At 40.6% G+C, this 27,340-nt stretch overlaps 2 protein-coding genes across 3 annotated transcripts; both read left to right on the forward strand.

Annotated features, from left to right (window-relative positions):
• Positions 1–4,935: 4,935 nt before the first annotated feature.
• On the forward strand, positions 4,936–10,414 carry LOC311000228 (alpha-amylase; the record flags this gene model as incomplete). The annotated part of the gene is made up of 9 exons (XM_083990883.1): positions 4,936–5,103; positions 5,819–5,965; positions 6,244–6,441; positions 7,553–7,783; positions 8,472–8,605; positions 8,877–9,099; positions 9,187–9,308; positions 9,457–9,582; positions 10,225–10,414. 9 exons carry the CDS (start codon positions 4,936–4,938, stop codon positions 10,412–10,414), a joined length of 1,539 nt encoding a protein of 512 aa, XP_083847009.1.
• A 1,276-nt stretch (positions 10,415–11,690) lies between these two features.
• LOC311000194 (alpha-amylase-like) lies at positions 11,691–21,160 on the forward strand. 2 transcript variants are annotated; one of them, XM_083990844.1, is made up of 10 exons: positions 11,691–11,769; positions 13,114–13,432; positions 14,226–14,372; positions 14,713–14,910; positions 15,595–15,825; positions 16,551–16,684; positions 16,795–17,017; positions 17,110–17,231; positions 17,510–17,635; positions 17,876–21,160. In XM_083990844.1, the coding sequence occupies exons 2-10, from the start codon at positions 13,265–13,267 to the stop codon at positions 18,063–18,065; spliced, it is 1,539 nt and encodes a 512-aa protein (XP_083846970.1). In that variant the 5' UTR covers positions 11,691–11,769; positions 13,114–13,264; the 3' UTR covers positions 18,066–21,160. The 2 variants fall into 2 exon arrangements, with proteins under 2 accessions (XP_083846970.1, XP_083846969.1); XM_083990843.1 differs by having other exon boundaries at positions 11,714–11,769; positions 12,020–13,432.
• Positions 21,161–27,340: the final 6,180 nt, after the last annotated feature.

The following is a 27,340-nucleotide window of genomic DNA, read 5'->3' on the forward strand; positions in this document are numbered from 1 at the left end:
CCTGCTTTTTTTTCCACACAGGGCTCAAGGCAGTCTGAACGTGACCCAAGTCTTTCCTTCCTGGTTGTTCAGACAAAAAAAGTTTGAGATTTGAGAACGGCACCTCAGACTATAGAAACTTTACTTTGCGACATTGTAAAAGATGATCAGGTGATACAAATATACAAAAAGACTGACTAATAATGACAATTATTTCTTATTGGACTAGTAATCCTTCTTACACCCAGCTACTGTTGGCCTAATAAAAAGATTTAAGACTCACTTTCATTTTTGAAAACACTATAATATTGTATATGGTCAGGATTACAGTCTACACATGTTCCTTTAATGTCTCAATGTGATGAGCATGTGTCTCAACAAGAACCTGTAAAAAGTGTCTTCTCAGGCTGGATGAAGAGCATGTGCAGCGTCTGATTCGATGATTTGTCTGAAAACATCAAGGCGCTTGAGTTCACGTCTGCAAATGCATATGTGGGCGCGTGAGTGCGTTTGCGCGTGCGTGTGCTCACCATTTGATTTGTGTGTGCAAATGTGTCTGACTGTGTGTGTGTATTAGTTTGTTTCAGAGCGTGAACCTCTCCTGGGGGACTTCCGCTGCTGCTGTTATTCTTTGCAGTGAGATGGAAAGCTTTTCCCAACATCTGCACAACATATCATCATGGCAAAAAAAAAAAAAAAAAAGGGGGATAGTGGGCTGAAACTTTCCATTGGAAGAGCTTGTGCATTTCACTTTATAGGACTTTCTCCTCCTTGCTGGTATATGCTTGCTTTTACTCAAGGAAACCTGAAAAGTTCCCAAAGAGAGATCCATCTGTTGAAAATTTTAAAACCGTAAAGGGAGAAATGTGGTGACACACGTCTTGTCGGAGGAAGAAACACTTGTTAGTACACTTGATGGCATTACTGGGATCATTAAAATGCCAGGCAAAGTTAAGGGCAGTAAATTTTTGCAATACCCAGTGAAGCAACAAATGCTTTTCATCAGACTTTCACCAGGCTGTGGATATAGTTTTCATTTGATACATTTTCATTCAATATAGTGCCGATTTTTTATAGTTTCAACAGCAGTGAGTGATGCAGCTGTGTCCACTGAACTCTGTGCTGGACATGAACTTTTCCTCCTTTGTATCATTTCCACCAGTTCGGACCAGTCTGTGTTTTTATCCAGCATGCCATGTGCTATCTGTTCACCTATGGCTCTTTGAGGTGTAAGAAGACGAGGCACATACAGTTTCTTATCCTTCCCCCAACTCCTCTTTTCTTCTTAATGGTTTTCACTCCCCCCCCTTCGATTTTTCCACTCACCCCCTCGGTGTTTTTCCTGATTTACCCTGAACTATACAGCAGCACCCCCTCCGCCATCTCATGCTCCCCCTCTTCCCTTCTTTTCCTCATTTGTCTTCAGCTAACACTACACACTCACTCACCTCTCATTCTTTTCTCTCTTCTTCCTTCTCTCTCCTAACCTGCTGACCCCATTCCTTCCCTTCTTCCTTTTATCTTTCTCTCTCTCTTCTATCCTCACTGTCTTCAGGCAGCCCTCCCAACCCCCCCCCCCCCCCCCCGCCCTCCTTCGTTATGACTCTTCCACTTTCCCATGACAGAACCAGGGGCGGGAATCAAATGACCAGCTTCTCTCCCTTCACCTGGGTCTCTGAGCTTGGGCTGTGAAAGAAAGCTTTGTCCCCCCAAACCCTTCATCGCCTCCGGAGGTATGTCCTGTGTTGTCCATACAGGAAAGGACTTTGGTCTGACTGGAATTTTCGGGGCCCATGGGAAAATGTGAGCAAGTTCGGGCCTTAACTCCCACTTTGACATCTCTTCCCACAAAGCAATGCTGCATCATGAGTGTGATTCAAAAAGGAGTCTTACATGATTCAGTGTTAAAGTATTGTTCCTTTTTTGGCATCGAACGAAAAAAAAAAACCGCCATCTGACTTTGAGTAATCCATTTTGAGGGTGTGAAAGTCACATGATAAACAGCACATGAACAGCTTTAAATATAAAAAATATTCTCACTTTCACTGTGTACAACAGAGTGAATTACTGGAAACAACATTTACATAATTGTGCGTAAATATTATAATTAAATCTGGCCTACTTCTAGCACCATTTGTACAACAGCCTATTTCAGTTAGGGTTCTGTTTATGTATATTATGTTGAAGCCTACAACACAAAAAGTCTGTGTCAGTTCCCACCTTACTATTATATTACAGTTTCATACTTCATCATGAACCAAAGCTGTATGGACTTTGTCTTGAATATTCAAATACGAAGATTTGCAGAAGCGTTTTGTTTGTTTCTTTTGTCCCCTCTTGTTTTGACACTTACACAACACTAGAGAACAGTGCATTGCAGGCTGAGAGCAAAACCTGCACTGTAAAATTAGATCTTTATCCCTTTAGTCCTTATGTGTCAACAGCTATGGTCTGCACAGAGATGAGTTATTAGTGAGTGTTTCCACCGTGAACGTGCCTGTGACCCACAGACTCACTGCGAGCGATGACCCGGAACGAAACCCAAGTGAGGCAGGTCAGCCGTCCGTTTGACACGTTCTCGGCAGGGGGTGGGGGTGGGGGTGGGGAGGGGCGGGAGCCGGGCCAGACAGTAAGCAGGTGGGGATGAAGCATGATGAGGCACACCAGGCCTTGTTTACAAAAGCTTCAACACACACAAAACTACAGTCAGTGTGGCATTCACTGCCCTTTTTATGCAAAGCATCCCTCGTGTCACTATAGGACATACATCTTTATGTAGTTAATGTTGAGCACTGAGCCCATATGGCTCTGCTGAGACATTAAACCTGTTGAGCAATGGTATGGCATACTATCAAAAATACAGAATTTTCATTTTTTTAACTTGCAGTATGTGATCATATTAAAAGCAGATTAATTGAATTCATATATGAAGAGCAAAAATAATCATATCTACTTTCCTCAATATGCATTTTATTGCAGGGAAAAATGTTGTTGTAGGACATGATGTTGCAGGTATAGGCTGTATATTTTTTTCTCAAGTGGAGCAGTTTCTCCCAAGAACCATTGGAGGAGCTATTGTTATATGAAAGCACATCCCATCACAGCCCTTATGACATGCTGCCCAGGGCTATAACTGACATTAGACTGACAGTCAGTGTATCACCGCTGCGGGGTTGTGCAACACATTCAGGAATTAATATGATTCCCTATTTGCACAGAATTAGGATGTGCCATTCTGATATTTGAATGCAAAATCCATATTTTAATATGTTTTTCTGACCTTATTAAAATACAATTTGTAGAAAAGTTAGACAAAATATAGAAATGATTGTAAAACATTATAATAAAACACACAATAGTTTTATTGTACAAATGTCATCAACCTCCTTCTTAGACCTCTCATAAATGAACCCAAATAGACAAATTTAGTATTAGACCGAGCTGCAGTGTAAGAAAGAAAATGGTGATAAAACATTGATAAGATTTTTTTTTTGTTTTTTTGTGGATGTTAAAAACAGAGCTTTAGGTTTAGAGAACAAGAATTATAAACACTCAGGACATTGTCTTTTAGGCACTGTGATGTTGAAATGCCAACACCTTATGAATTTTACAAATATACCAGAGCCCTAAATGCAGCAGCATTCATAGGCAATTGATCCAGCTCACCATGTATAATTCAGCGTTCAATACTCAATACTTATGAAGGGTGAAGGAGAGGCCAGGATCCCGGGATCTGTAGAAAGTACTGCAGCTGCAACACAGTCAAAGAAAAGTAGCAATGGACTACGTGAACAGACCTTAGCATCAATACCTCACATGCAGTATACCACAAACATCTCTCCTGAGCTAACATGAACCTTAACCTAAATACAGTAACCAGCAGTGGGTCAGATTGAAGCCCCTCATGGGAAAATGCCTGTGTTTTGTCAGGGCTGGTTTAGTTAACTTGTTTTACATAACTATTTGACCTCTCACCTTTCTCACTCGAGTGTAGCTTATCTGTATTGGTTTTCCTTGATGCAAAGTGGATAACAACACTGTGAGGTTATACAAGGCATGTTTTGTAACTGCTGCACCTCCAACATACGTATTTTTCCTGTGATAATGTAAAGCAGACCACTGCCATAAGATAATATAGTAAGACACAGTATCATGACAATCTGTTAGCATAGTTATTGTTTGTTTATTACTAATACTTGACTCTTTAAAAATATTATCAGACATAATATATTTTTATATCTCGGAAGGACGTAGCCTTCAACTTTCAAAAGTACAAATTAAGGATAAACAATACGCGTATACATGTTTTAAGACAAATGTGTATTATTTTACATCTGAACAGAGATTAACTTGTGGTGAATTGAGAAATTATTTGAAATTTATAGCTAAGTATCAAGTTCAAGACAAGAAAAAAACACAAAATAAACTAATGTATAACGGGTACATTCAAGCTCCCTGTTGCAGCATCCACTGGTTTTTATTAAACTAGGAGAAATCCAAACTGTCTGTGCAATTAATTTACAGTCTTAATGTAGTGTTATTATGATGTTCAAAGCCAATAAATAATGTTTTCTGGGGTAAGCTTTCTGCTGAAACTTGGAAATTCACCTTAATGATACATATTGAGGAAAATGTTATTCCAACAGAGGATAACATTTAGTGCAACAGTCATGTTATTGACACTGCAGAAAATATGAGTAGATTTTTAATAGGACAAAGACATTATTAACTTCTTGTTTTCTTTCTTATATGTATATGTATATGCTTATTGTTATCTGTATGTTTTGAAGCTATCTCCTGATATTTTGAAACAAGGGAGGAAGCCATGAGAAAGAGGCACCTGTTCAACCTCCGAGGTGATAGTTTCCAGCATCTCATTGGTCCTGCTGAGAGAGAATCTGTGTATAAATACTACAGGTAAAGCAGCAGTAAGACAGTGTGTTTTCCCGGCTCAGCATGAAGTTGTTCATTCTGGTGGCTCTCTTTGGGCTCGGGCTCGCCCAGCACAACCCTCACACCAAGCATGGAAGGACAGCCATCGTCCACCTGTTTGAGTGGCGCTGGGCCGACATCGCTGCAGAGTGTGAGCGCTTCCTGGGTCCCAATGGCTATGGTGGAGTACAGGTATGTATGGCTGAACACAGGTGTGTAAATCTTAAGGTATTGGAAGAAGGAGGATACTCACATCCCTTTCTATTTTAAAACAAGGTGCCTATAATAACACTGCGTGCTGATGATACGCTCAGCAGACTTTGCACAATTGCCTGGCAGCTTGTGATGACTTAGATTTAATTAAAAAGAACAGAGAGGTAAAACATCATCAGGTAACAGCTTTCCTTCCGTAGAGAGGTTGCACCTTGCTTTGAATTTTAAAATGAGAAAAATGGTCTATCTCAGACAAAAAATACTTAATTTGAAAAAGAAAGAAAGAAAAGAAATCAGCAAGTGATGCTTGTTTGTCCAGGTGGATGTAAAATGCATCTACATGAATAAAAACATTTGAAGAAGGGTAAGGCTCCTCTCTACTTTTGAAGATAGATTACAACACAAAATCAGAATACGAGGTGCTGCATAATCAAAATTCACATCTCTTTAGAAAAGTTCAGCAAGTTTGACCTAGTGAACGGATAAAGATTTAAAAAGCTGTTCAAAATCAAGCAATATATCCAGCATCTTCCATAATGCACTTACATAACATCCGGCCGCTGATTAATTTAAACTTGGTGCTAGTGGTATAGCCCACTTCCTTGACCACTGTTTAGCGTTGGTCTTCTGTATACAGACAACTTCTGTTTTGGGATTGGTAATTATCGTAATGCTTTCCCTCTGTGTTGCTCAGATCTCTCCTCCAAATGAGCACATTGTGCTGAACAGTCCCTGGAGGCCTTGGTGGCAGAGATACCAGCCAATCAGCTACAAGCTGTGCTCCAGATCTGGCAGCGAGAACGAGCTGAGAGACATGATCACCAGATGCAACAACGTTGGGGTAAACTACATTGCAACAGTTGATGCGAATTAATGTCTCTGTCTTGAGGAGCCACCATTTTCACTTTTACTTAAAGTATTTACTGTAGCTGTTGCTGTTCTTTGCCATATGTTTGAGTTTGGGGATCACCAACATTGCAGTAAACCACAAGCAGTACTACTGTGACATATCCCTCTGACCCAAGAATGACCTCAATGTGTGAACATAAGGAGTGAAAATGACAACGGATAGAAGGGGGGTGTTGATTGGTTGTGTTGCATCCACCATTCTTCTCACAGGTCAACATCTATGTGGACGCTGTCATCAACCACATGTGTGGAGCCGGGGGCGGAGAGGGAACCCACTCCTCATGTGGAAGCTGGTTCAGCGCCGGCAGAAAGGACTTCCCCAGTGTCCCCTTCAGCCATTCGGACTTCAACGACCACAAATGTAGGACTGGAAGTGGCAACATTGAGAACTATGGTGATTCCAATCAGGTAATGAATGGTTGAGATGGATAATTGTCGTCACGTCTCAATCCAATGATATACTCACTCTGAGTCTGCAATCTACTTGATATATTTGGGAGTTGCACAAATCTGAACTGGAATCAAACCAGCAGAGGATCCATATAAATGAAGATCCTTAACACTTATTCTAGTTATTGAGATGAATTTACCCAAATCAGCTTTCACTTTCAATGAGCAAGTCTGGACAGTATTTCATCCAGTGGTCCAGTAATCCTTCTGATATTTTCATCTTTAGTCAGCTGTTTTGAAATATGATAAATGTGTTGGACATTAGCTAAGGGGGTTAGACACTGTATCTTAGCTTTCAACTTTGGAGACAAGCAAATGGTTTAATATCTCAAGTGAAAATCAGATGTTTCCAATGCACCAACTGTAATGATATGCAAATGGGAGACACATTTACCATTACGTAATTTAGTGTGTGTACGTGTGTGTGCATGCTAACTTCTACCGCTGAAAAGCCGTGGAATTAGCTTTATGGCTCAATTATTTAGCGGCAGATAAACTGAAAGCTTAACCAGGACCATTGATCATGTCATACTTACTGTTCCACAAATAAACACAAAATCAAGTTTGTCAACAGGCTAGTCTTCATCCTTCTACCACAGACTTGTTGTGGCTTCCAGACATGGATGACATGACTGCTGACAGGCTTATTTACATGTAGGCTATATAAAAGGAGAAATGAGGTGATATGATTTATTGTCATTCAAGGATTGTCCTGTGAAGACTCACCACCAACTTCTGTTCAGCAGCAGTCAGCTGAGCCGTGATGTGATTGGTGGACTAACTATGTTGCCAACAGTGGAGTCAAAGCGCTCCCTGGTGGACACCCAACACAATAGTGGCACTGGATATGAAATAGCTCAAGCCCCTGACTCCAACTGTTACATACGCCAGTGCTGATTTATATGCAATTAGCTTGAACTGGGTGCTAAAATCAGTTAACTGTTGTTATGGTCCAGGCTTTCAGTAGTATGGCGAATTAGCAAGTCACTATTTATGTAATTAAACTTAATTCACATCAGTATGAAGCACTAACAATGATATGAACTGTGATGTAAATGGTCATTTTTAGGTGCGTGACTGTCGTCTGGTTGGTCTGTTGGACCTGGCCCTGGAGAAGGATTACGTCAGGGGAAAGGTGGCCGACTTCATGAACAAGCTGATTGACATGGGTGTGGCTGGATTCAGAGTGGATGCCTGCAAGCACATGTGGCCCGGCGATCTTTCAGCTGTCTACGGCCGTCTGCACAACCTCAACACCAAGTGGTTCTCCGGTGGCTCCAGACCCTTCATCTTCCAGGAGGTAATTTTTGCTGGAACGCACACAAACTAATTTAAAACAAATAAGCTATTCATTATTAGTTACATTAAACAAAACTATTGAGTTGTCTCATGACAGAAGCCAAAATAAGAAATAACCCGGAAATGAGATTTGCATCAGCAAATCTTTAAATCCACAAGTTGCGGGAATCAGGAATAATTTCCACAAGTTAATATGATAGGATTTTGTCAGGTCTAGTTTTAGAATCTGAGTATTTTAATATTAGGCAGGCAGATCATACCATTATAAACCTGATACACATAAAATTCACTATATATATATATATATATATATATATAAATATATATATCTGGCCAACACTAGTTGATAAACAAATCCACACCCACTCGCCTGTATAGAGTGTACTACAGGCAACGCTGTAATATAAAAAGTTGAGGCTTAAGGTTCTCAACTCAAAAACCAATTTATGTAATCTGCAAAAGTAGCCTAAGATCTAAAACAATAAGAGTACTTTGTTTCCACTGAAGACTTGAGGGTTTAACAACAGAAATATGGTTTGAATTAGTGCTGGATCAAAAAGGATTATTTGTTGTATTGTTTTTTTGTTTTTTTTGTCAGTTCACAAGTCACTGATATGGTACAGTTAATACAAACCATTCCCACTTCAGATTGCATGGATGAGAAGAATAATGCATTGTTTTCCCTCTAGGTTATTGATCTGGGAGGTGAGCCCATCACATCTAGAGAGTACTTCCATCTGGGAAGGGTAACTGAGTTCAAATATGGTGCCAGACTGGGAAATATCTTTAGAAAATGGAACGGCGAGAAGCTGTCTTACACCAGGTATGTGTGTTTCTGCTGGTGTGCCTAAATTGTATATCAATCTGATATATTAGAAGAGGTTATATAACCATGGCGTAGTGACAACCCCATTTGCTGTATAAATTGCTGGATTCGACAAATAGGTTCTTACTCGCCAGTGGATCTGGGAGAAACTGTTTCATAGAACTAGTACATTTCAGAGTTGCTGAATCATAGACTTTAGGTTATTTTTTTGTCCAGATTTGATGTTCTTGAAGAGAACCCATTAGTAAAATTGTATTCTTGTTTCCAGGAACTGGGGAGAGGGTTGGGGTTTCATGCCCAATGGCAATGCTTTTGTCTTTGTTGACAACCACGACAACCAGAGAGGCCACGGTGCTGGAGGTGCATCCATCGTTACCTTCTGGGACTCCAGGCTCCACAAGATGGCCGTTAGCTACATGCTGGCCCATCCTTACGGAGTGACCAGAGTGATGTCTAGCTTCCGCTGGAACCGCCACATTGTGCATGGAAAGGTATGTTCTTTTTTTAATAGCAGCATTGATAAAATGTTATGTAAGGTGTGTATTTGGAAAAATTAATCAATTTACCCATCATTATAGGATCAGAATGACTGGATGGGCCCTCCCAGCCATGGTGATGGATCCACCAAGTCTGTTCCCATTAACGCTGATCAGACCTGTGGAGATGGATGGGTTTGTGAGCACAGATGGCGTCAGATCAAGTGAGTCCTCAGAAAGCAAGAGACAACACGCCGTTGACCTGATGCACTGAGCATCGTTCATTTCTCTTTAGTCACAAGTGTGTAAAAACTACTATTTCACACTACAACTACACATTCTGATTTTACTTCTTCTGGATCTCTCCTCTAGGAACATGGTCTCTTTCCGTAATGTGGTCAATGGACAGCCTCACTCCAACTGGTGGGACAACAAGAGCAACCAGGTTGCCTTTGGACGTGGCAATCGTGGTTTCATCGTTTTTAACAATGACGACTGGTAAGGACTTAATCCTCAAACTGATACTGACAAACATATCACCCACCTAAAGGAATAGTAATGTAATCGTAATACACTGTTGCTTTTTACTGTTGTAAATTTGGCTATTGCTAGCCTACATACTGTAGCCAATGTTAGCATTAACATTTGTTTGTCCTATAATTGCATTTACAACACAATATGTTATGATTTTTTTGAGCAGTGCTGCTCCTACAGAGCAGACTTAGCTACAGTGATTAGCCATTGGAAATGGACCAGTCAGACCACAATTACCTTGTTATCATGCTAACTTTAGTAAAAGAGAGTAGAAAGATAGAAATTGAGTAAAGGAATAATGTTTGATGCTGAACTTACGGAAAATTTCTTTTTGACTGGTAAATATACAGATGCTAATGCTAATATGTTAGCAATAACTGCATATATCTCCTTTAGCCACTTAAAATCTAAAATAGCAATTTTTCACCATTTTCCCCACTTGTTTGAAAAAAAAAACACGTTTCCTGTTACAAAACATGTACAAACAATGGTACAGAAAGATCCACATAACTTGTTCTGCTTCAACAGAAAATACAGTTTAATAAGGAGACAGGATCCTCCTACAGTATGGTTTTATTATAAAATTTGTCTTGTGTTCACCCTCAGGGATCTGGATGTGACCCTGAACACTGGCATGCCCGGCGGCACCTACTGTGACGTCATTTCTGGCCAGAAGGACGGACACAGGTGCACTGGGAAGCAGATCCATGTGGGCGGTGATGGCCGAGCTCACTTCAGGATCAGCAACAGAGATGAGGACCCCTTCGTTGCTATTCATGCTGAATCCAAGCTGTAAAAACATTCTCAACAATAAATACATTTTTAAAAATTTAACTTGAGAGATGAACTTGTTTTTTTAGTGACACTTTAAGACTGAAAGGAATGAAGTCCATGCATTAAAAACAAAAAAAACATTGTGCCTAAAACCACACCAGCAGTCATGTCACCTCAATATCACTGCACTGAGAGTTTGAACCTAATATAACTGAATGTGTATCCACAGGCTCTGTTTACCAACAGGGAAACTGTTGCGTAATCAGCTGTTTTCCCATTCACAGTGATAAACACCCTCTCAATTTGCCAAACCTTAAAGGGCCCTTAAAGGGCAACATACACAAATCATCTATGTGTATCATGATTTTGAAAATGACTGACTATTGGTCTTACTTGCCCTTACAGTGGGCTATGTCTTTTAAGTGTAACTCCCGTCACACAAAGAAAACACTGTAACACAAGCAGCCAAATCAGGCTCCTTATCTTAATCAGAGTGTCTGGTATCAGATGATATTTATGAGTTTAATAATGACCTGACTGAAATGCAGGTTTGTCCACTTTTGCACTGATACCTGCCAAATATCATCTGGTTAATTAGATCCATGCCCACAAAAACGAAAAATTGTTTGATCTGATTCGCAAGTTTAATAGTTAATATGTGGTTCAAACATCCAACAGAAAGCAATAGCTCTGACTCGTTATAAAGTGTACATGGACAACTTATTAGCATCAACACAACACTAACTGCTGTCCGTCAGTCTAGTGTCAGCATGGTCTTCGATGTACTGACCTCAGACCAGTGTTCACAGCCAGAGCTCTCTGCTCTTGCTGTCTGTTCTGCCACTGGGTGGGTGGGGGGTCAAGGTGAAGGTTGTTTTGTTTCATCTAAATCCCCTGCTGTATCTTAATGAACACATTACCCCGCTATGAACACAGTCAGGACAGGAGGGGGCGTGGCTGCACTGAGCACCTGCAGACCTGGGATCGGCAGACCACCAGGGATGCGCATACATATATGAAATATTAATAAAAATGTAACCATGTAGATTATTATGTGTTTATTTTTTTAATTATGAATTTTATGTTGTTACCCTTAGCATTATTTTTCTTAGCCTATATTACATGATGTCATTGGTTTTATTTTGTGTTTAAATTATGAAGTATTATTCATTTTTTTAATTAATTAATTTAGTCTGTAATATTTTATTATCACTTTCAGTTTTCTTTCATAGATGTTTTGAAGATAGAGAGGAAGCATGTGCTGGATGACGTTGGTTCCACGTGCCTTTGTTTTGGTGGGGACCGGAAAAGGAGACACTCCAGAGAGAGAGCTCAGCTCTGCACTGCTGTTCGTCGCCTCGTCGTTGAACCTGACCTGTAAGTGAAGTGAATTAATTCCTGTCCTGGCGTAACGGTGACTTTTTCGTTGAAGAATTATTTACCCCCTTGTAACCCGCGACACCCATGGTCCTGGTACGCTACCTATCCAGAAACCAGGGTTACAAAAACATTAGCATGAGGGGTGTGATCAAATGTAATGCTCTAAAAAAAGAAACACACGTCGGTGTTATTATGACCGTAACTCGACTCAGATTCAACTAATTTTGACCTGTCCTGTATGTTGCAGGTTACTCCTGAGCCGGGAAAGCGGCAGGCAGCATGTCCCTTTACCCACATGGGTAAAAGTCAGATTGACGTACATGGTGGGACAATCTTGTCAGGGCTGGTTTAGTTCTACATGTGACAGGCCACTCTATTTATTTTTATTAAAAAAAAGACCACACAACAGTCACTCTTCTGAGATTTACCAGTGTTATTCAACATTTAGGGCTCATTTCCAAATTTATGTCAAGGGCAGTCTCTCCATTTAATAAACACTTAGGTCTGATTAGATATAAATTTCACAGCTGTGGAAAAATAAATGTTGAGTGTATTCATGCCCCCCCCCCCCCCCCCCCCCACACAGCCACCACTCATCAAGAAACTCACACATTGTTTAGCTATATGTAGCTATTAGAAATAACTAATCCAGTATTGGCCTGCCTCAGCTTTTTATTTGCTCAACCCAAAATAGATTTTTTTTTGTTGTTGTTGTTCCAAATCAAGATTTTGGAACTGAGTGGTTTAATCTGCCTGTTGCACCATAATCTGGTTATTGAACACAGTGAACACATTCTAAACCAGGACAAATCCAAATGGTCAGTGGATTTGAATAAGTGTTACAGTGTAATCTAGTTAACTAATTAGTGTAATTGTGATGTTTCGAGCCCGAGGGAGGGGCCTGTTGCTGCTGGATCTTTGCAGCATATAAAACTGATTGTCTTTTGAGAGATTGAAGTGGATTTTTTTATGCCTTCACTTTTGAATTATTGGGATCTTAAATTTATGAATTGCTAGGATTAAGGTAACATCTCAAGGCAGATTCTGATTTTATGGGCTAATGTTGGAATTGACAGTGCTTTAACTCCATTTTACCACCACATGACAAAGCAGTGATTTCTTTGGACTTTGGTTTGTTTTGACCTGTGCAAAGGATAAAACTCTGCACAAAAATATCTCACATTTCAACAGAAACATAGGAAAGTATTTGATTCTTTGGCACATTTTTTATGTCTTTTTAAACCTCTTATTTTTTATTTTTCGGGAAAGGCATTATTCACAACTTTTGCTTCCAACTTTCTATGTGAGTTGAAGCAGTTTTTTCTTCTGTTGGTTTTGAAGGACGGTCGGAAATTTTGATAAAGTAGCACCTGTTTAATATCCATGCTGATATTTGCCCACCTCCCATTGGCCCGTGGAAAAAAAAAGAATCAGTATAAATATTAACAGCCAGTCTGCAGGAGAGTGTTTTTCTGGTTCATCCGAGGGAAGCATGAAGTTGTTCATTCTGGTGGCTCTGTTCGGGCTTGGCCTTGCCCAGCACAACCCTCACATCAAGCATGGAAGGACAGCCATCGTCCACCTGTTTGAGTGGCGCTGGGCCGACATCGCTGCAGAGTGTGAGCGCTTCCTGGGTCCAAATGGTTTTGGTGGAGTTCAGGTATGTAGGGCTGAACACAGGTGTGTGGCATATTCTAGTTCTTTTTCATTGTAAATCAATTAACAGTAAGTCAGACTGCATGTTGATGATGCACAAATGGCTGTATCTTAATTATGTATATCTTTGTGTACATGAGAATGATAGATTTAACAGGTGATTTCAGCTTTCTTTATACACAGAGGTTGTTTTCTGCTTTGAACACTGTATGAGTATGAATATTCATTTATTTCAAAATGGGATTAAAAATGAAGGGAAAGAGCAAGTGTCTATTTAGGCTGGTGGAAAGCACAAAATGTGGATACAAAGGGACCTTTCTAAAACTTAACAGGGTACTTTGATAAGATGGTTAATTGAAGCCCAAGACATATTTGAGAATTAGATTTTTTTTTTCATGCACCTCTTTAACATCCTTTATAGACCATATGTTCCCGCCGCCTTTAGCACCTACAATTTGCAGGTTTTTTTTTTCTTTTCTTTTTTTTAAAGTAAGTTTCAAGCTCAGTGTGGGATAACCCCGACTATAACACTCACCCTAAATACTCTATCTACATATCAAGTGCAGGTAAGGATAACCATCAAGAATTTTTCCAGAGCAACTACTGTATACAGTATGTAACACTTTATGAGTTGAACTTCTTCTTGTGATGTTTAAAATGAACTACTGTATATTGTGTAAATAACTGTTCAGTTTATTCACTACATCGGTTAAACACCATCTTCTTTCTGCAGATAATTCCTCCTAAAACTCCTAAAACTGATTATTACAGCAATGTTTCCCCTCAATGTTGTTCAGATCTCGCCTCCAAATGAGCACATTATACTGAACAGTCCCTGGAGGCCTTGGTGGCAGAGATACCAGCCAATCAGCTACAACCTGTGCTCCAGATCTGGCAGCGAGAACGAGCTGAGAGACATGATCACCAGATGCAACAATGTTGGGGTAAACTACACTGCAACAGTGATTTAATGAAATGTTGTAGGATCGTTGTTCTTTTGCAGTTGACAGCAGCTCGTAAATCTACAGCCTCGTACCAGAGAACAAACTCTTACTGTACCACATACATATCACACCAGTTGATGCTTTCTACATAAGCACCTGCCATTTTGAAACAGAAGGCATTTTTGAATTGAAAGCAATAATTCAACATATTCATGCTATGTCTCTATATTTCATATTTCTATGACTTGACAATGACCTTAAATGGAGTAAAAGAGTCCAATGAGAGAAAATAGATATTGATTGGGTGTGTTGCACAGACTGTAATGTATATTTCCAACAGGTCAACATCTATGTGGACGCTGTCATCAACCACATGTGTGGAGCCGGGGGCGGAGAGGGAAACCACTCTTCATGCGGAAGCTGGTTCAACGCCGCCAAAAAGGACTTCCCCAGCGTCCCCTTTTCCAACTGGGACTTCAACGACAACAAGTGCAAGACAAGCAGCGGTGAAATTGAAAACTATACTGATGCTTATCAGGTAATGAATGTGACTGAGAGAAACTGTCACAGCGATGCAATTCTGCCCCGATTCACATTTTACAATTCACAGACTACTTCACTAAGATCCATTTCTTCTTATCCACTTTTTAAAAAGCAGCTAAAAATACATCTCAGCTTCTCTTGAATTTCCCGCTCTCTCCATATCCCACATCCTTACTCTGTCTTTTTATGATTTCAATTTATTAATTTTTTGTACCTTATTTCTATTGTCTCTATTTGTTACTTATCACTTTGCTCTTTATCTCTCCATTTTTTCAAATTTTTTTCAAATTTTGGTTCATTTTGCTTGTATAATATTGATTATGTATGCACTTTATCTCCTTTTTTTCTATGTTTATTTGTTAGCCATAGAAATTTGTCTTGTTGTAATTTGTTATAGGGGTGGAACTTATGTACAAGCCAATCGGCTTCGTTCCCTCCATGCACCATTAATTTAAATGTGTGCTAAATAAATAAACTACACTAAATTAAACAGCACTTTTTCCATCCACTCAAAGATCCATAAAACACATTTCAGTCAGACACTGGTGGTTGTGCATATCTAATTGTTGTCATATGGTATGAATAAGAAACAACCATTGCAATTGTAAAATTCATGCCAAGCACGAGTAGTTGAAGTCAAACATATACAGTATAAAACAATGCATATTGCTTGCCCCAGGTGCGTGACTGTCGTCTGGTCAGTCTGTTGGACCTGGCCCTGGAGAAGGATTACGTCAGGGGAAAGGTGGCCGACTTCATGAACAAGCTGATTGACATGGGTGTGGCTGGATTCAGAGTGGATGCCTGCAAACACATGTGGCCCGGTGACCTGGCTAATGTCTATGGCCGTCTGCACAACCTCAACACCAAGTGGTTCCCTAGTGACTCCAAACCCTTTATCTTCCAAGAGGTAGTTTTTTTTTATCACATAGGAGCAGTTTGATATCTCTACCTATTTTGTAAAATATCCTTCAATTGCATATTTGGTGTGTGTCTCTGTGTTTGATAGCTGTGTGTTTTTCAGGAGTATCTTGTGAACCAAAAGGCTGGATGAACTTGTTTGAGCTGGTTTTAGGGAAAACATGCAGCCACTAAACACAATCTGCCGCCACAAAAATGTATTTGCATTCAAGTGCATGATTGGCCCAAACCCCAGCTGTAATCTGTTTGCGAGCCTGTGATTGGAGAAATACGAAACACCCATGTGTTCGGTATTCATGACTGATAACGCATAGCAGCAGTCAGCAGAGCCATGGGAAAACAAGCAAAGAAATCAAGATGGCAAAACACAAACACTAGCACACTGGGAGCAGGCGTTGCAGTAAAATAAGTCATTATTAGTTGACAGCGCCTGAATAGCACATGCTGTGCTCATGAATCAAGCCCATGATTATAAAATATAACTTAAAGTTTGTAAGCTGCAGGTTTTAAAAAATAACACTTTGCTCTGCCCTCAGTAAAAAGTCATGAGGGTTTAACAGCATCAACATGTTTCTTGTTACCACAGAACAAAAGCTTTTATTTTTTGCATCAGTTTTTTGACAATTCTCAAGTCACTCAAAGGGTACAGTTAATATAAACCATTCTACCGCACAGAGCGTGGATGATACAAATTATGTGCTGCTCTCCCTTTAGGTTATTGATCTGGGAGGTGAGTCCATCTCATTTAGAGAGTACGTCCATCTGGGAAGGGTAACTGAGTTCAAATATGGTGCCAAACTGGGAACTGTCTTCAGAAAATGGAACGGCGAGAAGCTGTGTTACACCAGGTATGTTTTCTCTTAAATCATGTATCAACGTGATATATTAGAAGAGGTTATCTTGCCCTTACTACAAGTTTCAATACTCCTAATTAGTAAAATTGTATTCTTGTCTCCAGGAGCTGGGGAGAGGGTTGGGGTTTCATGTCTGATGGTAATGCTGTTGTCTTCGTTGACAACCACGACAACCAGAGAGGCCACGGTGCTGGAGGTGCATCCATCGTTACCTTCTGGGACTCCAGGCTCCACAAGATGGCTGTAGGCTACATGCTGGCCCATCCTTACGGAGTGACCAGAGTGATGTCTAGCTTCCGCTGGAACCGCCACATTGTGAATGGAAAGGTATGTTCTCTTTTTAATAGCAGCATTGATAAAATGTTATGCATAGTCCATTTGGAACGTATTTTATTAAACCCATTTACCCATCATTGTAGGACCAGAATGACTGGATGGGCCCTCCCAGCCATAGTGATGGATCCACCAAGTCTGTTCCCATTAACCCTGATCAGACCTGTGGAGATGGATGGGTTTGTGAGCACAGATGGCGTCAGATCAAGTGAGTCCTCAGAAAGCAAGAGACAACACACTGTTGACCTTATGCACAGTATTGTTCACATCTGTTCTTTTTCTATGCATCTTTGATTTGCATCTTTAATTTTTCAAATAGCTGAAATATATAATCTATCTCACTACAGCAGTGTTACTACAGCATTTTTTTTTTTTAGGCTATATGTACATGTGAACCTTTTCCCAAATGCAGTTATGTACAAATCCCAGATCAATCAGGGATGTTTTTTTATAGATATTCTTTTGTATTTTTACTTCCCTCTTTAGGAACATGGTCATCTTCCGTAACGTGGTCAATGGACAGCCTCACTCAAACTGGTGGGACAATCAGAGCAACCAGGTCGCCTTTGGTCGTGGTGATCGTGGTTTCATTATCTTTAACAATGATGACTGGTGAGGACTATTTACCTAGTTGAATATACAAAATATGATATACAACGCTAATGCAAAATCAGCCATTCAAAGCACCTGCAGTGTCACTTTGTATTTACAAAATATTTGTGTGTTTTTACTGGCTTTAAGTGGTTCATTCTCCCAGTTTCCATCCAGTTTGCACACAGCAAAATAGGATGGAAAGAACATATGGTTTAATGTGGCTCTGCAGTTTTTAAAACCATTTGGCTTTGCCCTCAGGGACCTGGATGTGACCCTGAACACTGGCATGCCTGGTGGCACCTACTGTGACGTCATTTCTGGCCAGAAGGAAGAAGGCAGGTGCACTGGGAAGCAGATCCATGTGGGCGGTGATGGCCGAGCTCACTTCAGGGTCAGCAACAGAGATGAGGACCCCTTCGTTGCTATTCATGCCAAATCCAAGCTGTGATTCATTCTCTACATTAAACCCTAAACTTAAGCCTAATTCAGCTTCAACAATCAATTAGATTTTTTTTTTTTTACTGGCGCTTATTAAAAAAAAATCAGTCAATATTTTTGCCACTGACTTTTACTTGAGGATTGAAATGAAGGAGTATTTTTTTAGATAATATGCAAACCATAATGTTTAACAGCGAAATCACTTCAACAGACTGTTGTATTACTGCTGACTGCAGTAGGCACATCTGTGAGAAACGCTAAGAAAGGTCTGGTAATTTTGTCTTCCTTTGAAGTATGCACTTAAAGGGATACTTCACCCAAAATCGATAATTCACCAATTTTCTACTCACCGTCATGCCAAGGAAGGGTTTGGAGAACTTTCAGAGTCATCAAAACGCTTTTGGAGTTCCAGGGGGGGTCCGGCTGGCAATGGATTTTCATATAATGGCGGTGGATAGAGTTAACTTTTGAATCGTCCAAAACACACACTATGAAACATCCAAATACCTCCATACTGCTCGTCCGTACTGACCCAAGTGTCCTGAAGACGCCACATGAAAAAGTTGTTCGGAAAAAAATGATTTGATCTCTGTTTTTAGCCTTGTTGTAGTGGTAGGTCCCAGTGGCTCTGTTGATGTTGATGTGCGCGAGATTTGCTGCAAGATATTCTTCCGTGTTTACATCGTACATCCAATGGTTTACAATGACAAACGAACAACCAAACAACTTTTTCATGTCGCGGTTTCAGGACACTTGGGTCAGTACGGATGAGCAGTATGGAGGTATTTAAATGTTTCATAGTGTTTGTTTTGGACGATTTAAAAGTGAGCACTATCTGCCGCCATTATATGAAAATCTGTTGCCAGCCGGACCCCCACTGGAACTCCAAATTTTGATAACTCCGAAAGTTCTCCGAACCCTTCCTTGGCATGACAGTGAGTAGAAAATTGGTGAATTATCAGTTTTGGGTGAAATATCCCTTTAACAGGCCCATCATGCATTCATATGGGAAGGGGAAAATAAACATAAAAGATTAAAGACTTGTAGTGCAGTCAGATAACTTTCCATTCATAATAAAGTCTCATGTGTGAAACAGGTTGTCTCATATGAAAAGTGGTGCTAATACATACCCTCTACATTTGCCAACTTAAAGGGCAACATACATGAATCACCAATATGCAGAAATCTGTCCATCTGTTAGTGCAATCTGGTCAAATCGAGGATGAAGTATGATGATACTGTTTGACCATCATCTGTTCAAACAACTTCAGTTCCCGTTAAAACCCCTTTATGTTGATATCGTGGGAGGGTAACGTAATATGTAAAAGGCCAACAGGCTGTCAGAAACACTGAACACTGAGGGCAAAAAAGGTAAAAAGAGTTACAGCAGGTTAGTCCGTAATAATGAGGAGAACAGTAAGTAACTTCACTCTCACAGAGGCAAACAAGAGCACCTAGCAATTTCAAGATTTTCTAAGCTGCAATTGACTCAATGATTACAGGGCTCTCAAATCTCATGCATTGAGCGTGACAGTCACTCTTTTCGGTCTTTTGTCACGCACTCTCGCCACACCTTGTATGTCTCACGCTGAAAAAAAATTATAATAAATTTCTCTGGTGTGCCGCTATGGCTATGGAATCGCAGGAATCAAGCATGTCTCCCACGGAGTTCTGAGTCACTCTGCGCTCTCAAGTCAAGACACGCATTTCAATCAGTTCACACACTCACACGCCACACATGACATTTCTCACCCCAAGAAGTTGATAAAACAAATTTAGTAAGCTAATCTATGATTGGATGATGCGAAGGCAGATTGCTCCGTTTAGTCCATCCATACAGCTGGCTTGAGTCAGCCAGGTAAAAAGCCAGGTAAAGTCTGGGTTTCTGCAGCGCTGCAAGCTCACGTCCTAGGAACGTGCATGAATGCTATTAGTAACCCGGGTTGGATTGGACCACGTTTTTTTATTTTTTATTTTTGCTGTGTTCCGGCCGAGAATCAATGCTCGTGAGTCCAGCCGCTTCGGGTCCGGGCTTCAACACCTGCGGATCGGACCGGACCGGGTCTTTGAGAACTGTAGCAGGAATTAAACAGCTTCAAAATTGCTCAAACAGGCGATCGTGGGCTTTGAGACATTTTGCAGATTCACAAGACCTTGCAGAAAACAGACCCGGCTTCAAATTGAGACCAGCTTTTACGTGCATAAACCAATAGCCAGACCCGGCCAATAGACCGGCGTCTGTAAGACAATGGCTTTTATTTGAGAATTTATGATGATGGTCTGGGATACGCTTATGGTGCATCTCAATAAATTACAATATCATGGAAAAGTTTATTTAGCCTATGTCACAGTAGGGTAATTCAATTCAAAAAGTTAAACTAATACATAGGCTACAGTATAGCCTAGGTCATTACACACAGAATAAACATTTCTTTATTTATTTAATTTGTAATAATTATATCTTACATTTGATGAAGACCTAGAATTCATATTTCAAAACATTTTAATATTACAAAAGACCTATTTAAATAAGCATTTTTAATATGGAAATGTTGGCCTTTTGAAAAGTATGTCAATCTATATGCACCAAATACCTGGTTGGGGCTTTTTGACTTTTCCATGATATTCAAATTCATTGAGATGCACCATACTGTAGGGTAGCAAGCTTTGGGAGCTAAGTGAAAAACTTGAGAGCCCTGATGATTTTGTCAGCTGCAGCTTGCCATGTTAGCTAATGTTAACTCTGAATGGTTAAGGAGTTGGTTGAAAATGCTTTAACATTCATTACAGAATGACAGACTTGTATCTCAGCCTATCTCAGCCTTAATTCTGCACTTTTAACCCACTTAGGCTAAACCTCCACAGGGCTAAACTGCATGTGAGTTACTGTAGCTATCTTGTGGATGATGCCAAAAGCTGAATTGTTCTTACAGTGCAGTGCAGGATAAACCTGTCTGACTGAGTTATAAAAAAAAATGTAACTAAAATGCTATTCACTGTAACATAATATTTTTTGTAGATGCTTGCTATAGAAAATCAACTCGTATTAGCAATGCAGTGGTAACAGTATAGGTGTGTTTGTACACCAGAAATGGATCAGAGGTTTCTGAATAATCAGTGAGTGAGTGTGATAAATGTATCTAATGTGAGTTTGGCTGAAGTGCAGAGCTGCTACTGTTACTCTAAACTGAGGACGTATCTCAGCTCCCAGAAGATGGATGTTCCACTGATGAAATCCTGAAATTATTCTAACATAACTAGCCTCCCTCCCTGTCATTTTATCAGACACCCACACCCATCACGTTCACAACGACAGCTCCAGAGGTTAAAGGGATAGTTCAACATTTTGGCAAATTGGCTCACTGCCATAATCTGCTATAGTCATAGCAGTACTGTAGGTTCGTTACCTTTATTTGTCGGTGCAAGCTATTTTTAGAACAGCGGAGCAGAGCCGCGAGCTGCTCAGAGCTATGCTACGGAGGCTAATGGAATTTCTTGGTTTCCCTCATCAAACTCATCAAATACACAATCCAACAACTCCAAAACGCTCTCGTGGACAAGTTGTGACCTGCACATTCACCACGCTATGATAACGGAATGGAACCAGACAGAGTTGTTTTAGAGGTAAATGCAGAGACTGCTTGCTGAAAAACTGACCCTGAAGGGAACGCACATCAGCGGTTTTGTATGAATTTCCCTCTAAAACAACTCTGTCTCGTAACGTTTCGTTATTATCTCATAGCGTGGTGAATGTGCAGGTCACAACTTGTCCATGAGAGCGTTTTGGAGTTGTTGGATTGTGTATTTGATGAGTTTGATGAGGGAAACCAAGAAATCCCATGAGCCTCCATAGCGTAGCTCTGAGCAGCTCGCCACTTGGCTCGGCGGTTCTAAAAATAGCTTGCAACGACAAGTAAAGATAACAAACCTACTGCTATGACTATAGCGATTATGGCAATGGGCCAATTTGCCTAAATGTTGAACTATCCCTTTAACATCTATCCGTGGTTAATAATGATTGTCGTAGTTGTGGAGTTTTGATGAATTAAATTTTAGTTCTGCCCAAAAGCTGTTCTCTCAGACAGCCATAGAGGCAGTGAGTGTCCTTAAAAAGACCTGTGACATCTGCGAATGTCCTTTCCTGGCTGCATTGTGTATTCTTCTCCTCCACTGGGACGACTCTTTGCCATCACAGTGCCGCCACTTCTGTTTCACCTGAGTGCAGCCCTGGCATCCGTCATTAGGGCGTCGTAGGGGCCCAGAGGCGCGATGAGCCAAATCTCCATCCTTTCTTTTATCCCTCTCTCTCTCTCTCTCTCTCTCTCTCTCTCTCTCTCTCTGCCCGTCTTCCTGTCCCGTCACCCTCCACCTTCCTCTGCCCACCTACTGAGCCCCCATCAGCAGCTCAGGACCGGTGACACTGGAGTGCCACCGGCCACCAGAGGTGAGATAGTAAAGGTGATTCCTGCCAGAACAATCACCTCATCTCGGTTGTCATGGCAATGTCACCCAGAAGAGATAGAAAGCCTAGGTATTTCTTTAAAGCCTCATCGAAAGAACGAGACGTGGCAATGAATGACTTATTTACCGAGGGGAGGATGTTGTAAACACTGACAGGTCATGTGGTTTGTAATGTGAGTCACAATACACAGACATTAGTGTAAACTGCTGTGGAGTGTCAGTCGAATTATGCAGATTATAACAGAAGCAGTGTTAACACGTCAGTTGTAGGTTCTGCTCACATCTGAAAGTATCTTAGGTGCTGCAGATCTCTGAAGTTGTGAATTGCTGTTTAATTTAAAATACTACTACACGGCGAGTGATGGGTCTTTGTTCACAAAAAGCGCAAGAGAGAGAAAGAGGCAGTCAAAGTGACAGAGAGTGCAGGAGAAGGATAGAAGGCGCCCTTAACGTTAGACTAGCCTCAACATATTGCAACTGCTAAATTATTGACCCTCTCTCCATCTTTTGGTCCGGCAGCTGTGAGGGCCTGTACCTTCCGATTAGCTGCAGAGATGTCAGTGTAGCAGACCGGGGTCTTTGGTGCTGTCATCCTCACTGATGCTTTGTGACATGGCTGTCAACGGTGTCCCCATCCTGTTTCATATTTCATATGGTGCAGCAGACCTGCCTGTCACATCACCCAAGGAGAAAGACAGTCATCAACTTAAAGATGAAACAAGTGAGTTTTGGATCTATTCAGCTCTTTCACATACTTGCTCCTGGAGAGTTAAGCAGACAGTGTACTGTAGGTGAGGCTTGTGCTGAGCTCTGGTAAAGACAAAGGGACTGATTTAACATTATACATTACAGGATGGTTAGACCTGTTGTCTGAGCTTAGCTTGAACAAAGAAAAGAAAAAGGTTGCTTAAAATGCATCACACAAAAAATGATGATAACTATACTGTAGGTGCTGCTGGATCTTATTTTTCAATTTTCTGTGACCGGCTATTGCAGCAGTCATGACCACAAGACATGATGATTCCTCACTCAGTGGTTCAGTATTTGGGGAATATTTAGCTTCCTATCACATGGGGGCAGTATTGAAGCAAGAACTATGAAATGCTGGCTTTTCCAATACAAGATTAAAAAAGATCTATGAGACACTTTGCTCTCTGTGAAATTTATTTCATAACTGCTTGAAATTCGATACAGAATTACTCGAGATGCTAAAAGAATTCACCACTGATATTTAATTCTAAAAATAAAAACAAGTATGAATTATATGTATTGTTAATGTCAGTATAAAAGGGGTGCCCGGCCGATACAGACCCCACATTAGTGTTCTTTAATGTGAAAGCAGTCCATTGTTTGTGTTTGTGTATGATATTAACATCAAATTGTTCTCACTAATCATTCTGGCAAAGGCCTCGGTGCAGAGTGCTATCGATCCAAAGCTCTTCACAGATGCTTCATCTATTTTCTGGTCACTGGCAAGTCCTGTCAAGCTTCCAAGCTTTGTCACCTTATAGCTGTCACTTCATATCTGTGCATGTAGTGGCACCTTCACCATGGCAACATGCTATGGCAACTTGTGCAACTACAAATAGGTTGAATATATCAGTACTTTCAGAGATAATTCAACATTTGTGAATTTAGATTTCACATGTCTGCATGAGCTGAGCTGAGTTTCTACAGTAGGTGTCCACTCAACTTAAGCGCAGGTGTTGCTATTTTATTTACTGTCCACAAAGAATACGTATATTTCCTTTGACTATTAAGTGCCACAACAACTTTATTTCCCCATGCAGCTGATGTATTTTAAAATAAGGCAAAAACAGCGGATATGCACAAGATGTTGTTAATCTCACCATAACCACTTATCTTGACCATAAGGAGAAGCACCTCTGAGATCTTATGCTTTCAAGAACATTAAGGCAGATGCTCCTAATTCATTGTGTTCAATTTATTTTAAGTAGCTTTGAAAACTTTCTATATGCATCTTGTAATTTAATGTGTTTTGCTTAAGGTATATTTGTGTTGTAACAACATTGATCCTGAAAACATACATTTTTATGTAATGGACAAGAATGTAAATTCTAATATACTGAAAAGGAAAGAAAAATGTGTATGCCATCACAGTGAAGGCATTTTGCCTACATCTGTATAGGCCTATAGCTCTGCATATTATGTAAAAGAAACATGTTCCCAAAGAAACTGTTTCAGTATCAAGTTACATTAGCAAACTAAACCTGCAATCATTTAGCCACATTAATGGTGAAAATATAATCCTTTTCACCCAAAGGACAGAGAATAGGAAATAACATGAAATTACGTTGATGCATAAGTACATTGGTCTGTGTCACAGTTACCCTTTCTCGACACTTTTGCTGTCCTTGCAGTGAGCTTATTCATACCCCCCACTAACAGATTATACAGCAGCACATGGAGCAACGTGAAGGTTGGCCTTTTGTGTCCTCATACATTTCTCTACTTAGTCTTTAATGATATCATTGCCTGGCTAAGTCATCTTTTATGCCTGACACCTCACAGGGTGGCCAATATTTAGTTATTTAGTTTAGTGTGTGCATATAGTGTGTGTGTGGTCTGTACTCTAAGCATCCTAGATGTAGAGTGTGACAAGCCCCTACTTAGCCCTCTATCTTATACCCTGCCTCTAATACGAGGCTGAAATACCACTGTGTGAAACAGGCACCCAGCACAACTTTGAAATAATTGAGACAAACTCATTCAGTCGCGGCTCATTTAATATAATGAGCAAAGTGAGCTGTTCAATTTGCATACTGATAAGATGCCTCCATCAGATTACATAGCCTCCTCTCATAGATATTCACCGTGGATATTACATTTAATCAGAGCATGGATTTACCTTACACACACACACTCAGAGAAGTGCAAACTAAGGCTTTCAATTAGGCCATTGCCAGGTCTTAATCACTTCAAAGACTAATTGGGCAGTGGGTCAACAGCCTCCAGAGTCATGCTGCCGATAAAGTGTCTTAGAATTGGGGTTTGACACTGAACTGAAAAGAGTGGAAACACAATGCATGTTTGGTCTTTGGAAATTTGTTCCAAAAAGAAATCCTCTCTATTTCAGCAGCATTTATATTTCATGCGTTGGCTTTGGGATCTTACGTGATGACCCCTTTCAGCCGTCGCCCTTGTGCTCTCTTTATTGATCCCTGTTATTGCTGTGGAAGTCTCCTGCTGCTTGTGTTTGCTCCCTCACACTCTCTCCCCCCCATTTTCAATTGCACAGGTGCCCTACCTAGATGTTTGCCGTGCGCGGGCTGGTATAGCTGAGACCACAACAGCGAGGGCAGCAGCACTGGCTGGTCTAAAATCACATGTTTGTGCAGTGGCTCCAAGCTCTGCTGGAGCAATTGAACCAGGGATGCAGCCTGCGGCCTGGTTCCAGAGCCCACGGGCCTGTGGAGCAAGACTTTCTGAAAGGGAGCAGATGGTAACATGAATAGTGCAGCAGGTCCCGTCCACCCCTGCCCATTGCCTTTGCGTGCAGCACATTACCTCTACAAACGCTTCTCATAATTGATGTGCTGGAATGGTCCCATCATCACTGGATTTTGCCGAGTGGCAGAATCATCAAGGTCATCACTGCTACTCCGACGTTCTACTGTATACTACGGTAGTGGAGAGGAGTGGACTTCTTGAATCTTCTTGAATACTATACACACACTGAATTTATCTGTCTGTGACACAGGAACGGATGAGATGAAGGTTATAAATTGTTTACCTGTCCATGCTTGTATACAAATTGTAGTTGTTGGAATTGGATTTTATTTCATATCTCATTCTGGATACATTTTTATAGTACTTTCTGCCTGCACATCAGCGCATATTTTCATCTCTGTGAGTGGTTCAAAAACACTTTTCCCACCTAATTCCCTATCTATCTACCAAGCGTTGCAGGGGGGAAAGCCCATAGAAACACCTTAATTATACATGGCAGCCCTGGGCAACACATAACATTAAACTTGTATGGCTTGGTTTAGACAGAGTATGTCAAAATCTGTTTTGTGACCCAGCCAGCCCAGTGCTCTGCCGCAGTATTCCCAGTTTAATTTATAAAAACATGAAGTCTCACAGTTTAATTTCATTTCATTTGGAGAAGATGAACCTGTTTCTTAAATCAATTCTTCAATTTTCTACATTAATATTCAACATTCAGCCGGATGAACCTTCACTTTGCATCACCTGCCTGTATACAGCCCACATTCTATACAGAATGCATATGTTCACAAGTTTAATGATTTCATGAAATACTTCCCACCCATAAAAAAGGAGGTTAGAGAATACTGATAAGAATTTAGATCATCTGCATTTTTAAAATGGTGGATAATGAGATAGTAACGGTTTCATAAGGGAAATATTGTTTCAAGATCCCACATGTGTTAGGGAGGAATTTGTGGTGATGCCGATGAAGAAGAAGAAGTACCAGAGTCCTGTATGTGTGTCTTATGCTGAAGGAGTTTATTTAGGCTTGATCGAGGAGAACAGAAGATTCGTCATCACAACATACATAAGTGCATGAGTCCACCTCAATTCCAAGGGTCAAACAGTAAAGCTCAGATTCTTATACTAGAAAGGTGGGCCGAGACAGCAAAGGGGAGATGTGTCAACATCCAATTGGCTATAGTACATAAACATGAAGATAAGGATTCACACCAGCTAGGAAATACAAAGTGTCATCCAGTGACTCTGTGTCTGTAGACAGCCAGAGAGTGAGATTGAAGACGCCAAAGAGGGACCATGGCCTTGGCATGTTCCTCAGAGAGAAAATAGGGCAGATAACTGACCCCAGCA

The sequence above is a fragment of the Trachurus trachurus genome (genome assembly GCF_905171665.1).
Source record: "Trachurus trachurus genome assembly, chromosome: 17".
Classification (NCBI taxonomy): Eukaryota; Metazoa; Chordata; class Actinopteri; order Carangiformes; family Carangidae; genus Trachurus; species Trachurus trachurus.